The 18,184-nt window shown below is 42.8% G+C and overlaps 1 protein-coding gene across 1 annotated transcript in view; it reads left to right on the top strand.

The window, feature by feature from the left end:
* The window catches only part of RNF13 (ring finger protein 13), a 42,867-nt gene extending 29,007 nt beyond the window's left edge, over positions 1 to 13,860 (top strand). Inside the window, exons 9-10 of the mRNA XM_075418495.1 lie at positions 10,592 to 10,672; positions 12,408 to 13,860. Coding sequence (XP_075274610.1) covers positions 10,592 to 10,672; positions 12,408 to 12,766 — 440 coding nt within the window. The 3' untranslated portion in view covers positions 12,767 to 13,860. The remainder of the gene's footprint in view (positions 1 to 10,591; positions 10,673 to 12,407) is intronic.
* Positions 13,861 to 18,184: the final 4,324 nt, after the last annotated feature.

Here is an 18,184-nt window from a genome sequence, read left to right as displayed (position 1 = left end):
TTTGTATAATATCTTTATAACAGAAGTGAAGACAGCAAAAAAGACAAATCCATTTAATGTACCTGTAATTTGATCATTAGTAAATCTGGATATTCTGAAGAATAATAGCTTAGAAAAAATGCAGGCTGGAAATTTTGTGAATTGGCATGTATTGTAGAATTTATTTTCAGAAATATATAATATTATTTTCAAGCTAGGTTAACTTTACACTAAAATGGAATCTAGGCCAAGACTGAAAAGACTTTTAGGTCTTAACTGCAATGAAATGATAGTGTAACCTCTCACTCTTTTAGAAAATACTGTAAATTTAGTGAAGATAGAATGCTGCGAAAGAGATGTGTGAGCATATTATTAAGAAACGAAACATGAACAAAGCAGGGTTTTTTTCCTACGTTGAGTGTTGAAAGTTAGGATCGTAGAGTGGTTAGATACCTGAGAAATCATCCAGAATGTGGGAGCTGCTACATCCACAAGACTTCTAAAAATGGAGCTGTTTGCTTAGATGTTTAAATATGACAGAAGAGGTTAACTTTAGGCAGTCAGCTTTGAAATGCTGTATGTACACGTGCAAAAGAGCCTCAACATATGTGACATAATAAGCTGTAAGAATATGTGTCATTTTAAGCAAATACACATTTTTAAGCATCATGTGTATTGAATTTGTGTACATCTCTTTATATGCAGGTTGATACATATGATTGAGCAATAGTGGGAAACAGAGGTTTCTCAATAGCTTTTAAAAATCTGCTCCAGAGTAAGTGCAGTTCTGTAGTTTAACTAAAAAAATTCCTAAAAATATGTGCCAAGTAGTTGGAAGATAATTTTGCTTACTGAAGACTTTTCATGCACAGTTTATTTAAGTAAGATAAGTTAGTTACTTTATTTTGCAGGAGTTGCCATACTTTACCCCCCCCCCCCCCCCCAATTTTTTGGTGGTTCTGGGCCATCTTCTGAAACACAGTAATGGGTTGTCGTGGTTTAACCCCAGCTGGCAACTAAGCCCCACTCAGCTGCTCGCTCACTCCCCACCCCCACCCCACCCTCTGCCGTGGGATGGGGGGGGAAATTGGAAGAGTAAAAGTGAGAAGACTCGCGGGTGGAGATAAAGACAGTTCAGCAGGTAAAGCAAAAGCCACGTGTGCAAGCCAAGCAAGGAATTCGTTCACTGCTTCGTGTCGGCAGCCATCTCCGGCGAAGCAGGGCTCCGTCACGTGTGTCGGTGACTCGGGAAGACAAACGCCATCGCCCCAAATGTCCCCCCTTCCTCCCTCTTCGCCCGGCTTTACATGCTGAGCACGACGTCACAGGGTGTGGAGTATCCCTTGGGTCGAGTTGGGGTCGGCTGTCCTGGCCATGCCCCAGCTTCTTGTGCCCCCCAGCCCACGCGCTGGTGGGGTGCAATGCGGAGCGGAACAGCCCTGGGCACTGTGCAAGCGCTGCTCAGTGATAGTGAAAACATCCCTGTGTTACCAACACTGTTTTTCAGCACAAATCCAAAACCTAGCCACATGCTAGCTGCTGTGAAGAAAATTAACTCCATCCCAGCCAAAACCAGCACATGGGTATTTGAGCAAAAGATGTCTGCAAAGCATCCCTTTTACAAATTAAATCCTCTGTTCTTTGAGGGGCATATAGTCTTGGAGGTGGAACTACCTTGGAGACTAATCATGGAGGCTCCAGCATACACAAAGAAATCATCTAGGCTAGGTGCTGAGGGGGGCTGGTGTTTCTGGTCATCAGTGCTGCACGGGCTTGCCTGCCTTCCCCGAGCCATGATGAGAGCAAGAATGTGGGTAATAGCGTTAATTAACTGGTGTGATAACCTGACAGGGAAGCGTAGCAGATGGTGTGCAGTGGATGGATCCAGTGGGTACAGATGAAGCAGTTGGCTGAGGGCTTGTTGTAAGTTACAGTACAATAAGAGATGGGGCTGCGGGCTTGGGTGAGGTAGGCTGGGGTACGTGGCCTTGACAAGAGTTGGAGAACTATCTTCGTTGCGGTTATTCAATATCCTGTTGTATAGATCTGTGGCCTCTGTGTTTGAGAACTTTAGCATCGGCCTTATTGAGAAAACTTTATCTGTATTTACCTGGCCTAGAAAGAATGTGATGCTTTACCACTGCATCAGTTTTTTCTGAATGTGCTGTTGTTCATTTGCCGGCGGATGCCTTGGTGAGATAAGCCTGCTCCAGAACAGAGTGCTGTCATTTTTCAAGACTGACTTACATGTGTGGAATGACTAGTGGGGGAAGAAAAGACCACTGTTTTATTTGAATGGGTTTTTTTCTCTGAGATATGATGCCCTTGACAGTACTGGCTGATGGTTAACACTCATTTTCTGTGTTGAATGTGCTGATTATAAACCATGGTTTGACTAATAGAAACAATGGCGAGAAGGACTGTCATAGCAAAAGAGGAAGTCATTTTTTTAAAATGCTGTAGCTGAAATATTTCACTGTGTTACATTAGATGTAAACTCGTACTTTGGTGATATAGGTCTGGCAGTCGTGGACGCCATTTAGTCTCTGTGACTTTCCCTACCTGCTCATGAGGGTTTTTTTCTCTCACCTGCTTTCCCTTTATCTTCTCCTATTGTTCTGTGGTAACTGTCAGGAAAGCTGGGTTTCTAAGTGGTTCTTGTGTCCACTGTGCTTATTTTCTGAAATGGTGAATTACAGCAGTTTTATTTTCCAGTGACAGTCATCACTTTTGCCTTTATGTTGAATAACATATATTAACAAACATAACATGAACCACGTTTCACAGACTTTCTGTGCCACCACAGAAGCCCTTGGACTTTATCTTTCAGGAAACAGATGAGAATTTTGGTTTTAATCATGGATTTCTGTTATCTGGAGAATAGGGAGGTCCTGAGTTGCAGCTTCTACTCTGATTTACTGCATGCCAAGATAAAGTAATTATAATCTCGGTACACTTTCTCTTCCATACGTATAAAGCAGGACTGAGAATATGTACTACTCTGCAGTGCTCTTGTGGAAACTGAATACTTAAATGTTGCAATGCTTTATCAATGCTATGATTTTTTTTTTTGTTAATCTTCCTCTTATTGCCTTTCTGGTTTTAAAAAAATGGTGATGAAAGCAATGTAATTCATGTGTATGTACTAATCTCTGTTATGTACAGTTACTGATAGTGTTGTACATTGCAGATGTGCCCCTTCACTTACCTCTGCAGTCTTACCTCCCTTCTTTTTTTCCCTGTCAAGCCACTAGCTTTTGCAAACCTGTAATTTAAACAATATGCTGTATCTTCGTTAATTGTACCCATACTGCTGGCTGGCTGGTTTATTCAGAGTGGTCTATAATAACACAGAAGTCAGGTAGTAGATAGCGCAAGACCTTAATGTGTTAGAGATCAGTCTGTTATTACATACGTGTGAACAATTTTTAGCATCTATCATACACCCACAAATAGAGAAATTCTTTTAATAATGTGAAGAACTTGCCTTCTAAGGGTATCTTATGTACCTTGGCTTCATATCTGTTATATAATGGAGTACTATTTAAAATATTTTGTTGGTTTCATACATTTGGAAGGCAGGAAGGTTAGAAGTTCTGTTTTTTTCTTTTGAAGTGGAAGTGTTAGGCGCCGGCAAAAGATAGATTCAGTAGAAATTGTGTCAGGGCTATCATAAAATAGGAGAAGTCAACTGTAACTAATATTATGGTAAAATGGGAGGGCTCATTTTGCATTGTTTTGCTTGTTTGAGGAGTTTAGGTTGCACAGGGAATACAAGAGCAAGCCTTATGAATGAGGCAAGAGAACAACTGTATGCAAGTAGACTTCCCATAGCACCTTCCAAATGTGTATCTAGTACCACAGTGGGTAGCCACTCACATGCTACGTTCCTTCTGTTTTCATCTCTGATAGATGCCACGTTTCAGTTTTGTGTAGAGTACTTGTGAATTATTGAAGTGCTGAAAAAAAATCATTTTAGCAGAACAGCAACAAATGATAGTCATGATCCTGTGTAAGATCCTGTTCCATGTTTTTCTGTCCTGTAGAAGAGAGATTCCAGATCAACAACACCAGGTGTTGTATGTATTTTAAGAAAATTGACAGTACCTTTAGAAAAGCCCAGAATAGAACTGTTTCATCAACAAGTATGATACTGAAAACGTTGAAGTCTGCAGAATCTCAGTTGCTATAGACTTCAGAGAACTGTGTGCACAACAGTGTGGGATTCTACAGTAAAATAATTCTCTGAACTATGAAAACCAGTCCTGTATTATTTTGATTTTTTTACATCATAGTCAATGATGCTTCAACATTGGAATGATTCAGAAGGCACCTGCTAATAATGCACCTAAACACAAATTCAGATAAATTAAACAGCTCTGTTGTTAATGAAGTTGTTCAGTTCTTAGCTCACTTTTGTTAACATGTGGAAAAGGCTTGCAGAAATCCTGAGTCAAGGCAGAGTACTACTTGCCTTCTGTTCTGGTAATGTGGAATATAAGCTGTGTCCTTATTTAAAAACTGAAGCTACAGTTATTTGTATATGAAATTGCGAATGCTATTAGGCTACTACTGTAATTCCTCCATTTGGTTTTTTTGCAATTTTTTTAATGAGAAAGTATTTAAACATGACCAGGACTAATCATGTGAGTTAAAGATTGTTTACAGACTAAATGGGCAAAAGTGGTTACGCTGCATTTATTTGACTGACAGTTTACTGCAGTTTGGAATTAAAAATGCTTAAGAATTTTTTTTTTTTTTAATCTGTGAAGACAGTTTAGTTTTCTTGGTGAACTATATTGTTACATAGTTAATGAAAAATCCCAGTCAAGTTGCTTTTTAGAACTTCCTTTAGGTCTTGTATTTTTAATGTTTGTGCTTTATTTATTACTGATCTTACTCTGAACACATAAATGGAAAAACAGTACATCTTTGCCTCTCTTGTGTCACCGAACAACTTCATTTTGCTGATTCTTTTTCACCAAAAACTGAGTTTTGTGTAATACTCGAAATTTGAGCAGACAGTAGCAGTTCTTCTGTTGTGCTGCTCTACCTCACTGAGTCACTGGTGTTATTTGTTAGGTTTCTTCACCTTCCTTGGAAAGCTCAGCTCCTTCGTTGCTGGTGCACAGCGCTTAATTTTCCTACTGTGATGCACTTGGTCTCCTTACATGTACTAAACAGATACAGAACAACCATGCTGAGTTGCCTGTGAAAACCAAGTTTTTCTTTGAAAATGGACTCTGCATACCTAATGTAGCTAATTTTGTCATCTGTAGAAAAGCACTGGGTTTAGCAGCATGGTATCGAAACAAATTTTGAGCTGAGTTTCCGGAACTTCTCACCTGCCACGTAGTTTGATTACAGTAAAAGGAAGACTCCGCTACTGTTCGAGCTTTTGTGTTGAAAGAACATTCTCAAGTAATGCAAAATCTGCCTGCTGCCTTCATTTGCAAGCTTTTGATAACATAGGGTAAGCTCATGATCCAAATGTGGACCTGCTGTAGCTACACGTTATTGAAATCTAGCCCATTCTTTCCACGTGTTCCAAAAAACAACACTTTGACAATTTGTGTATTATATCAACTCTTTTGAACAAGCTTGGAGTGTAAACTGTGCCTCTGACTTGTCCCCAGCTGATCTCAGTCTCATGCATGTAATTTGGACAGTGCTTTGGAAGTAAAATGGGAATAATAACGAAAATAATGAAAAACAAATACCTAAGTTTGTGCTGAACAGTGTTGTGTCACAGATTACTGTGTGTGATATGTGTACGTTGAAAGGTGTAAGAGATTCTTCTTGTGGTTAACCCTAGCCCCAGCACACGTCAGTCTTAGGCACTTAACTCTGACATCTCCAGTGTCCAACCTCAGAGCAGTGTGCAACAATGACATTTTAGTGCAGTAGATAGTCCAGAAAAGACTTGATAGAAGTTTACTGGGAGAGGAATAAGGTGACACTGTGTGGAACAGGAGTAGGGAATTGAGTTGTGAGGATGACTGATGAGGTGACACTTATGGAATGGATGGGGCTTAGTTTAGGTGGAATTCAGAAGGAGCTGGAAAAGGTTGAAAGGAGATGGGGAAAGCTGCCCTGAGGGGGCAGTGGGAACAAGGGACACCATCTCAACCCTTCGTTCTTTTACCTTGAGGTGACAAGATCACAGGGGCCTCATTTCTCTTACAGAGGTCTCTGCCTTGCTGTATGCCTTTTCCCATTCGTATTTTGGTATATGAGAGAGTGAACCTTCTCTGCGCATACTCTTTCTGATGGGAGCTACATCTCCTTACTTCCCAAGCTCCTCTGCTGTATGGTAAAACCCAGGATCTTAGCTAGCCCTGAAGATGGTGAAAACGTAAACTGCTGAGCACTGGGAAGGTAAGAAGCAGCTGTGAAGATGGTACAGGTTGGGAACAGGCAGACGTAGTGGGCTAGGACTGCTATGACGAATACTTAGCCAAAATACACGGTGAGAGTGACATAGTTCTTTGGGGCCACCCCCAGGATATGGCAGGCTGTATCTGGGGTGTCCATCCTTTGGGCAAGGTGGGCCATGTAATCTTTTTTTCCTGAGGAGCTATCGTTGGTTCCTTTCCTTATGACAGAGTGTATAACCTGGATGCAGGCACCCTAGCACCACGTGTTGGGCAGATGACTGCCCTTATGATGGGATGTACAAATACTCGTTGGGTCACTTCACGCTGTGACCATCCAGTCCCTCAACCAAACGTGTTAGTCAAGTGACAGGAAAGCTTGCAGTTTAGTCTGCTGCCACATGTGCTCCTAGCCGTGTGACGGGGGGACTTAACAGGAGGAGAGACGACTGGGGACAGACTGATTTTTTTTTTTCTGGTACACTGTAGTTTGGGCGTCTAAAGAACACTTCATGGTCAGGAGAATGTGGAGCCCTTGCAAGAAGCTGCTTGTGAAGAGATGATGCAGTACTGGACAGTGTTAAGATAGTAAGGTGCAGTTGTCTAAAGTGCTAATAGCATGATAGGAGAGGAACCTTCTGGAAATAACGAGTAGCAGCGTTGGATGTGTGGAAGCTGCAAGAGGTGTATGAAAGAAGAGTTCACCAGATTCTGTAGATACAGTGGCTTTGTGCGCATGGCCAGAACTTATCCAGCCTTGACGAGCTAAGCAGATACTCAGCCCAGCTCATGTCAAACCAAGGGATCCAAACAATGACAGGGACCCTTTCACTGCTGTCCTGGGTTCGGCTGGGATAGGCTTATTTTTAAGAGGAACCCGGCTGGGCTGACCCAAACCAGACGACCGAGCAGGATATTCCATACCATGTAACATCATGCTTGGTATTTAAGGGAGGGAGCTGGCTGGAGCAGGGCGATTTACTACGCAGGAGCAAGCTGAGCATCAGGCGGTTAGAACATTGTACTCTCTATATTCTTTTTATCAGTGCTCTTGTTGTTGTTCTCTGCTCCCTTTGCTGTTCTGTTAAACTGTTTTTATCCCAACCCACGAGTTTTGCCTTTTCCTTCTGATTCTCCTCCCCATCCCACTGTGGGGGGAAGAGTGAGAGAGCGACCGTATGGTTCTTTGTTGCCAACCCGGGCTAAACAGTAACAACTGCTTCAGTCCCTCTCCTGGCTTGATCAGGTAAATATTCACAAGACATACAATGAAGTACAACTCCTTACAAAATGAAATGTAGCTACCTGTTTATCTTAAAAGATTTACTTTGCACTTCTTACTTTTAATAATATAGCCTAGTAGTTGGCTGTCAGGTTCAGTTCCCTCCATTGTCTTCTAGGATTAAGATGTCCATTTCCATCTCCTTCCAGATGCTGTGCTCTTAGGAACTTCGTGTGTCACATATCTAAAGCTGTGACCTAAAACTAGGTTTGGGGAAAAGGGGAGGTTTGGCCCTTTACCATGGTTACGTTCAGATGGTCCTGAAAGGCTAGTTCAGAACATCACTGCTCCAATGGTCAAGTTTTCTTTTCACTTCCAGCCTACTGATTCCTGGTCAGATGACAGCTCTTTTCTCTTCCTGCCCAGCCTCCCAGCTTCTCTCTGTCCATGGCATTGCTCCTCTGTGTTGCTATAGAGAAAGATGAACCCCCTTTCAGCCTTCAGATTGTTATATTAAAATGATCAGGCTATTTTTTTCTTGCATGACAGTTTCTCTGTTATGTGGTCATAGTATTTTTTGTTTCTGTTTGAATATTTTGAGGATATGGGTGGCCACATTACAGATTCCTGAACACTGCTTAGTGCTTCTGGAAAGAGTACTCTTGATTCTTCCTGCTCTTGCATTTTCCTCTTTCCCATCAGGAACACTGTAGTGATCAACCAGTGCGCTCTGTTTCTTCTCAATTGTTTGACTGATGAAATCTCAGCTAAAAATTCTCCAGGACATAATCCCTAAATGGATGCACTCACATGTTGTAGTACTGAATTTCATTCGGGTACCATTATTGCAGATTTACGGATTTTTCTGTGCTATCCCAGTTACCCTCCTGCTGATGCCTACTTAAGCGTGTCTTGTATATATATAATTGATACGCTTCTTGGTTTTGTATCAATATTGTTCCAAAGCAATTTTGCAAAAAGACAGTACTGATAAGTCTTCTCCAGCGTAATGAACTTCTGCCAACACCACCAATAGCAGCTTCCATTTATTCAGCTCCCTCTACTATACCTGCTGATCTTACTGACTATGAGCACTCATTTCACACGTAGAACTTCACTGAATGTTATACCAAAGTCTACACAGATAAAATGTGTCATATTTCTTATTTCTAGAAATCAGTTTGTGAAGGCATTGTCTACCTTTACTATGACCATGGAACATTTGATCCCGTTTTCTCTTTATTTACATAGCTTATCGTTCATTAAGTGCCCTAATTTATGTTACAGACCACTCTGGAACAGGCACTCTCCTCCCCTTCTGTTGAGCATGTATATACTTCAGAGAAGAGAATCCTAGATTCCTAGGGGCGAGGAAGGCACCAGAAGGTTCAAGACTTTCTGTCCTTGCCCGGAGAGAGAGATGTCTTTGAATCCATATGTGTGGAGGGAGGTGGTTTAAACTTAAGAAACATGCCATGGATTTGTATTTGTTCTCTCTCACTGCTTTGTTCTGCTTTCTCCTGTTTCATCTTTTGCTGACAGCTCTAGGCTGTTCTCTTCACCAGTTTCTTGCCCCCTTTGCCAACAAAAATACCTGCTGTATAACCGTGAAAAGTGTTATATATGTATGAAACTGAGAGATCTGCAAGAAATTTTGTTATTCAGGGTATCATTTATAATGGGTGCAACAGGGTATCACTTGTTATTCAGGAGATGTGTGTATTTGTTTGCAGTAACTTCACCTGTGAAAAGGACTGTACTGGTTTTGGCTGGGATGGAGTTAATTTTCTTCACAGCAGCTAGCATGTGGCTAGGTTTTGGATTTGTGCTGAAAAACAGTGTTGATAACACAGGGATGTTTTCACTATCACTGAGCAGCGCTTGCACAGTGCCCAGGGCTGTTCTGCTCCGCATCGCACCCCACCAGCACGTGGGCTGGGGGGCACAAGAAGCTGGGGCATGGCCAGGACAGCCGACCCCAACTCACCCCAGGGATACTCCACACCCTGTGACGTTGTGCTCAGCGTGTAAAGCCGGGCGAAGAGGGAGGAAGGGGGGACATTTGGGGCGATGGCGTTTGTCTTCCCGAGTCACCGACACACGTGACGGAGCCCTGCTTTGCCGGAGATGGCTGCCGACACGAAGCAGTGAATGAATTCCTTGCTTGGCTTGGCTTGCACACGTGGCTTTTGCTTTACCTGCTGAACTGTCTTTATCTCCACCGTGAGTTTTCTCACTTTCACCCTTCCGGTTCCCTGCCCCATCCCGTGGCTGGGGGGGAGTGAGCGAGTGGCTGCGTGGGGCTGAGCTGCCCAACAGGGTTAAACCACAGCAAGAATGTAAGTTATGTGCTCGTGTAACTGCAAACTTCAGAGGGCCAGCATCTTCCAGGAAATGGGAAAGAACCTTTTGGATTGATGAAAGGACCGTGTTGTGAAGCCCTTGATAAAAACGGAACACGAATAAATTGACTTCTAGAAAGTGTTCATATTTTGGTCATATAATGTATCACAATACTGTACATAATGTCCATACTGTCAGTAATGTAAGTCGTCTTTCTGAGGTTTGAATTACAAAATAATGTAAACTTTCTCCTGTGTCTAGACTATCAGTCTTTATTATTATTATGCTTTTTTACCCAGTTTTCTGTGTAGCTATTTTTTTGCTTAGGTTTTCTCAATAGCTTATTAATACCTGTGTAGTAAAGTGAGTCCTGTATTTTAAGTCCTTTTATCTTACTTTTAATAAGAATGACAGAATATTACAGACGTAGCACTTCACAATTTAAAATATTTTTACTAACCTGAAGGGAAAGTGAATGAGCTATAATGCTAATGAGGAGAGAAGTGTAGTGAGGTCAGCTATATAGCTTCAGAGACCCTGCCCCTTGTGTGGACAGGGGGAGTAATGGTTTCTTCAACCTGCGAAACTAACCAAGAGAACCTGCCTGCGTGTGTTTGGAAAGGCCGGTGTCAAATCTTTTAACGTTAAATGGATTCGCAATTATGTGCTGCAGGAGACGAATACGACGTATGTGCCATTTGTCTGGATGAATATGAGGATGGAGACAAGCTCAGAATCCTTCCATGTTCTCATGGTAAGCAGATGTATTTTCAGTTTGTTTTTGTATTAAAACCGCTCTCTAAAACACCATGTCTAGAAATCGCAGTGAATGTGTTGATCAATTTATAAAATATATTTTTGCTAATAATATGTGGGAGTATATATGCAAATTGAGAAAAGAGCAAACTTTTTTTCTCTTTTAAAAGCAAAAAGGCTAGCATTCCCGTTTTGCATTTTTCTTTGGACGTACACATGAAAGAAAAGCTGGGCTTGACACTGTCCCCTAAATGTTTGTATTTAACAGGGAAACACATTCCAGCATTACTTCATACATTAAAAAAATAGGCTTTCACATTCTCCAGGACAATTAAACCATAGAACGTAATCCAGCTATTAGTGACATAGAGATATGGATGAAGGGATGTAGTCTGTCCTGTAGCCTGAAGCCACGCGTTTCAAAGTCAGTGTTGTCAGTGCGAAGATTAGTGAAATATTTTTACCGTGACAAGTTGTGTGCTGTCTGAACAGTCTTTCCCAAGTACAGCCCACTGCAAAAGGTGTATCTAGTGGTCACGTACATATCTATCCGCAAGACAAGACTGCTTTTAACTGCATACAAGTACAAGTAGTATGTTAGCACTTTATACCCAGAAGTCTGGGAGAGGCCTAGGCATCTAAAGAGCAGCCAAGAGCATCTCTCAATTCAAACAGTTTTTTGATAAAAGCTGTGTAAAATCCAAGAAAGACAGAATTCATCCTTCCCAGCTTGAGACCCTCTCCCTACCTCCCAGTCTGTTAGCTATATTACAACCATTTTGGCTGGGTGCAGTTTTACAAAGCTTTTTCTCATTAAATTCCTGCTCTGACCAGGCACTGCAACAGCAAATACAACATCACTAAGACATTTCTTAAAAAGCAGCAACTGGTGTTACAGCCTTGCATCCACAGTGGACACAGCAGATAGACTGAGCTTTATAGAGCCTCATTCATAAAAAACAATTTGGAAACAGGCTGACAGACAAAGAATTCTGGGAAAGAACAGATCCATAGCACCTATCCCAGCTAGGGACTGTGAAGTGAACTAAACCTGGTCACCAATATCAAAGGTTGCTGACAGATAAATGAAAAACCCCGAGACACCACCATCAGTTCTTGTGGAGAACACGCTGCTAATGTGCTTGAACAGATACTAAACACAACACGCTTGCCCTTGTACATGCGGAGCTCTGCCAGATAGAAGTCTCTGTTAATCAGCAGAGCCAAGTTTTAAGTACCGTAACAAAGGTACTTTCAAACATGTTTCTTTAAACAAGGCCAGTGTAGTTGCAATGCCAACTGTAGACCTAATTTTAAATCTGCAAAATCATGAGGTAATTTTATTTACTAAGAAGGTGCTTTGCTACAGTCTTGGTGGAGGTCAGAAGCATTACGAGGATAATGATGGCGGGCACATCTGCTGCAAGGTGGCTATAATTCCTCAAGAAGCTTTTGAAGTTTATTTTGTCAAATGTGGCCTGTTGCAGGACTGCTCTCAGATTCATTCAGTACAGGAAATAAGTATTTATTGCATATATCCACATGTCTGAGATCCTAACCTATTGGGTGTTTTGTGCATCAGGATAGACAGTCTGTGTGCTAGCAAACTTGTGACTAAAATTCTCTGCGTGACTTAAATTCTAAAATTGTCCTGTGTTACTGAACGTGAGCACCATTTAGCAGGTTTCCTTATCCCTTTCACTTAGATAATGATGTATTTTGTTTTCTAACAGCATATCACTGCAAGTGTGTGGACCCGTGGCTGACAAAAACCAAAAAAACATGTCCTGTGTGTAAGCAGAAAGTGGTCCCTTCTCAGGGGGACTCTGACTCTGAAACAGACAGTAGTCAAGAAGAGAACGAAGTATCTGAAAACACTCCTCTGCTTAGACCGTTAGCCTCAGTTAGTACTCAGTCGTTCGGGGCTTTGTCGGAATCTCATTCCCATCAGAACATGACCGAGTCCTCAGAATATGAGGAAGATGACAATGACGATAGCAGTGATGCAGAAAATGGAATAAACGAAGAAAGTGTAGTGGTTCAACTGCAGCCCAATGAGGAAAGGGAGTACAGAGGGGCAAATACTGTGTGAGACTACTAATGATAAATAGTGTATGAACAAAAGAGTTCTTAAGGCTATACGTTACAAACCTTTACGTAGGGAATATATTTTAATCTATAATCCGTTTGGTTTCTTCAGTAGGAGTTCATGTAGTAGTAGTATGGTTGAATCATTACAGATAGATTTATTTTTGATTCCGGGATACCATCACACGTTCTGTCTTCTCAAAATGAACAGTTTAACTGGACTTCACAATGCTAATGAATAACGTTCATAGCTTATATCAATAGAAATATCACAGACTCTAAATGTATCTTGTTGAAATGGGATCTATCTGGAAGAAAGTTTTTTCCATTTTGTAGCTACAGCTGGGTCATACCGATAGCAATATTTATTACATGTATGGTATGTGTTACCCCTTAAGCCCAACAAAAATGTATTTGCATGTTTGTATAGCGTTTTCCTAAAAACTGTCACCACTACTGAAAGAAAATTGTAGAACAGACCAATAGTCTATATGCTGGTGTTTCAAAACAGAGCAGAAGAAATTCCGCTTTCTCTCAAAGCAGTGATTCCAGATAATCATCTGGAGCTTGCCACAGTAGCTGAGTTTAAGCAGTTCCGTCGAGCAGTTCCTAGGATAAGCAAACTTAGAATCTGTGTTTAGTTTTGAGCAGCTCACAGGTGATCCACCATAAAGACACGCATTACCCCTACTTGCTACTACAGTGGGGGGGGGGGGTTTCTGGCGACGGTGTGGGAGGAGGAGGGGAGGTTTTGTTCCACGTAGAAAAATGATTTTAGGGAAGTATTCTATTGATCCTCAACTCATATACCTCTCTACTAAAGAGCATTTTATGCTGCGTTAGTCTGCTAAACTATGTATATAGAAAAATTGTTCTTTTCAAATACCTGATTTGAAAACAAGTGCTTACAGCTGTTTAACAGAACTCAGTACTTACCAGTGTATCATGACAAAAGTAAATGCTATAGAATACCTCTGTAACTATGTAGAAAGTAAAAACATACATGTAATCAAAATGCAGAGATTTTTTTATATGGCCTTGAATAAGGAAAGCTTGAAAGAATGTTAATAAACATGTTTTCCACTTTAAGTATCAAAAGGAATTTATTGAACTTTTTCATGACTTACATTCATTGTGTACTCTTTCCATTTATTACGAAAGTTAAAGTATTTTTGAAGATCCACAACATGCATGTTAAGATCCCTTAGTAAGCATTAACCTACAGCAGAGTGCTGTACTGAGCAGTGCTCTGTGCAGCAGGACTGAGTTACACAGAAAACTAATTTTTTGTTCAATTTTAGTTCGAGGAGAAGTCTGAACCGGTCTGGGTCTGCACATGTGACGTGTGCAGGGGAGAGGGGAGGAAGCCCAGAGCGCTGCTGAAGCTGCCTGCGCTCTGCGGGTCAGCAGGCCCCGGCGCTGGGCCGAGGTGACTGCCGCTGCGGCGTTCCTGTCGGCGATTTCTGACCACGCTCGCAGCGCAGCCCCGGCCTCCCTGCTTCAGCCCGGCAGCGGAAGTCCCTTCTCTGGGACTGGCCAAGAGCAGGGAGCGCTCGTTGTGCAGTGAGGCATGGCCAAAGGAAGGTATTGAAAGAATGATTCGCCTCCAGACGGCTGCCACCAGCAGTCCATGGGGTTAATGACAAACAAGGTAGTACTGGATTTTCACCATGTAAATTACACCTCAGCTTGCGTACGTCTAGTTCAGTCCCAATCTGAAAACTGGTTTCTGCAAACTCACTGAGCTGAGAGATGTTTCTTACAATAGGTTCCTGCTGTTCATATGTTACCGGTGCCTGTGTTTATTCTTAACTGTATTTCAGGCACCCCAAAACATGAAGAGATCCAGAACCATGAACTGCAGTTAACTTTTTATAACATATGCTGTATGTAGCTCTGGCTGTAGTATTTGCTGCAATGACAAAAAGGGAAATTACACTCTTTTTTATTGGTCTCTCACCTGCTGTTCTCCATCCTATACGGAGAAAATGCATGCAGCAAAGGATACTCTGTTTCCATCCCAAATATACTGTATGTTTTTAAAAAAAGCTGTTCCATTTTCTGTATTTCCTAATGGTATTAATGTAAATTTTGTTTCAGCGGGCCTTGGTAGTAAACTTTGCGGTGATGCTCCCCCTGCCATATGTCCTTTGTACCACAGATAGTTTACTTGTTTCTTGCCATTGCCAGTGAGAACGACAATGAAAATTAAAGAAGAAATAGCACCTGATTGTTAGAAATGCTTCAGAAGGTTAAGTATCTCTTAGCATTTCTAAGTAGACCTTGTGTATTACATTAAAACTTGCTGGATAGACCTTCTGTCTCAAAAGGTACGGCCTGCCCAAACCCACAGGGAAAGATAAATACGGATTTTTCTTTGGGCTGTGACCTACCGCATTACCCACGTGAAGCAGCACCGTGCCCTCGCCGTACACCATGAACAGCTGGCTCCCAGAAGAATTCTTCAAGAAAAGGATGGTGGTGCTTCAAAGAGGTTCATACTTGGTTGCCTAGTTGAAAAACACACCTTCTAATAAATAGCTGTAACTAGTGTCTGAAGCTGAAAGCCTTTCACGGGGCCTCTGAGGCGGATCCTCTCTGCATAAAAGTGCCTCGGTATCACAGGCAGTTACCACAAACTGTTATCTATTCCAACCAGTAGAAATAACTCCTTATGGAAGAAGTTTGCACCAAACCTTCCGTTGCACAAGAGAACAATCTACTTGCAAAAGGAGCCAAAACAGGACAGGAATTTAAATTTGCCCTCAAAGAAGAAGGTAGGCTTTCATTTGTTGGGGGTGGATGGGGGGACAGAACCCAGTAAAAAAGCAACTGGCAGAAAGTGATGGGCCTGACAAGTGTTTTTCTTGACACGTCGGTAATCAAGGAAGGGAGAAGATGTAAATAGCAAAGCAAACACCTCTCCTCACCGCCCCTCGACAGTGCGCAATCCTGGGAGAATTCCAGGGCCAGTGTTTGAGCAGACAGTAATAGTGGGTACCTAAGTGCAAAATAATATAATGAATATTAAATATAATATATAATGAATATTAAAAATCGGATAGTCTAAAAATGCAATGCTGTCAGCAGTTCAGAATAGATGTTTCAACTGAATTCTGACAGATTTGTAAGTTAACACATTCATTATAAAAGTAAGACCCTCTGAAAGGCTAAGTAATAGTGTCTAGTGTAATTAAAATTTGAATTATTATGGTGCAGAAAATAAGCACACTAACAATTAACTTCATAAATGTATTTCAGAGAAAGTAAGGGCCTGGAAGTCAGCATTAAAAACGTGTAAAGCTTCGCTCTTCTGCACAGAAGTGCAGCCCCCGTCATCCCCCAGTGTGTGCCGTGGCCTCCGAGAGGCAGAGGGGATTGGCGATAGAAGCAAACCTTCAGGACAGGAAGCAGTTCCGGCAGCGGTGGACGGTGTTCCTGAGTGTGAAGAGAGACTGAACAAGCTGAGGAACTACCCTTAAAAAAAACGCCCTTAAAGCAGCTCTGCCTCCTCTCTGCATTGCTCTTTGCTTTCGCATCTTTCCTACTCCTTTCTCCTCGTCTGGTTTTCCTAAACATGTAAGTTCTGTTCTGATGTCAGTTCTTTTACCCAAGCCCTGAATAAGAACATATGCTACAAAAAAAAGAGAAAAAAGCGGGAGGGGAGGGTGGCGCGGGTGCGTTGCTTCCTTATGCCTGGGAACTGCTGGCGTAAGGAAAGATGCAATACTTCTGAGGCCTATGAGCAATCGGGGAGCTTTTCTATAAGATGGCAGGCACCGTAAATCCCAGGGAGGGAGTTTGGGAGTTCCCCTGGATGCTGACGAGCCAGCAGGTAGTGAAGGCAGCTGTGTTCAAGTGAGGCCTCCAAAAACCACGGTGTTTCTCGGGGACTAGCGCGAGGTGAAAAGGGACCAAACCACGAGAACTGTACGGATCGGGCATCTGCTCTGCCACCGGCTATGAACCCTTTCACCGAACCGCGTGAGGGGCACAGCCGAGCAAACTCTGGGACCGCTGACGGGGCTGAAGGGCACGCAGGGTGCAGCCCCGGAGCGGTGCAACCGGCCGGTCGCTGCAGGACAGCGGGTGCTCAGGGTGCTCAGGGCTGCGCAGGAGGGGAACTCCGCCGATAACATCAGGGACTCGCATCAACTTTGCAATGCCTGAGACGAAGTGGTTCACTGCATCCCTTCTCATAACTTTTTGCAAGAAAAGAATATGCAAATTTCTGCCCAAAGTCACAATTTAATGTTCAACCTTTAGCATAGCAAAATAACCCTTTGTATTTAAATTGTCTATTAATCTGGAAATGGGAGTTAAATGTAAAATTTGAGAGTTCAGGTTATTCAAGAGAGGTATTTTAGGTAGACCCTAGCAAATCAGGTGCACAGGCACCATTCTGCTGTTGAAATTCAACAACAAATGCATTTGAAAAAGTAATTTGAGCAACACCTCATTCTTACGGAGAAGAGGTGTCCAGGACATGCAGATACCTGCTCAGGGGAGGGCAATTGATCAGAAAGGAACGACGTTAAAATCAGTAAGGAATGGGATGAAAATCACTTGGTGTGTGCTGCCAATGGCTGTTCCTGCCTCTGAGATGCCATTATGGTGAATTCCAGCTATGGCCTTATTACAGAAAAGCTTCAGAGACGGACACTCCCCAGCCGGGGAGGGGGGGATAAATCCTGCAGCGAGAAGGTGAGTGCAAGTTTAGATACCAAGCAAAACACAGATTCACACACTAACAACACAGTTGTTTTATGGGGAAGGGAGAGGTTTGCAGCCTCTGCTAGTTACTACTAAATGTAAACTTTCTTAGCACTGTGGGCTTGTTCTGGTCTGTTGCAGCTCGAGCACGAAGAGCTGGAAGCTGCAGTTCAGACACAAAGCTCCTCGAGCAGTCGGAGACGACACACACTTTGTCTGTGAAGGTTTTAGCTAGATGGGCTCTAGTGCCAGGCAGAGGAGCGGGTGCAACGCTTGCGCCAAAGGTGAAGATGTAGGGGAGGACGGGGGAAGAACACGGGCGTGTTAACGGTGGTGCCGCAGCAGCACGCAGCTGGCACTGTCAGGCCTGAGCAAAGCAGAGCCTGAGCTAGAGCTCAGCCTCCCAGGGTTTGGGCCTTCCTCCTCCCCCGCCCCCCGAGCTCCCCATCGCATCGCACCGGTGCCGCTCAAAAGGCACTCCTTCGCAGGGCCCCGGCGGTCTGAGTACCTGGGCAGCACAAGTACCAAAAGCCAGGCAGAATTCTTTTGGGGTAGCGGAGACCTTGGATCTTTCCCTTCGCCAGTCGAGGAGAGCGCATCCTTACCCCAGTGAACAAAGCGCGTGGCAAAGGTCACCTCGAGCTGCTGTTTCAGGGCTTGCACATGGCAGGGGAACCCCTCTCCCTGGAGTTGGATCAATGGGGAGTTC

This window comes from Opisthocomus hoazin, chromosome 4, assembly GCF_030867145.1.
Source record: "Opisthocomus hoazin isolate bOpiHoa1 chromosome 4, bOpiHoa1.hap1, whole genome shotgun sequence".
NCBI classification, from domain to species: Eukaryota; Metazoa; Chordata; class Aves; order Opisthocomiformes; family Opisthocomidae; genus Opisthocomus; species Opisthocomus hoazin.
This window is presented reverse-complemented; position numbering and strand designations above follow the sequence as displayed.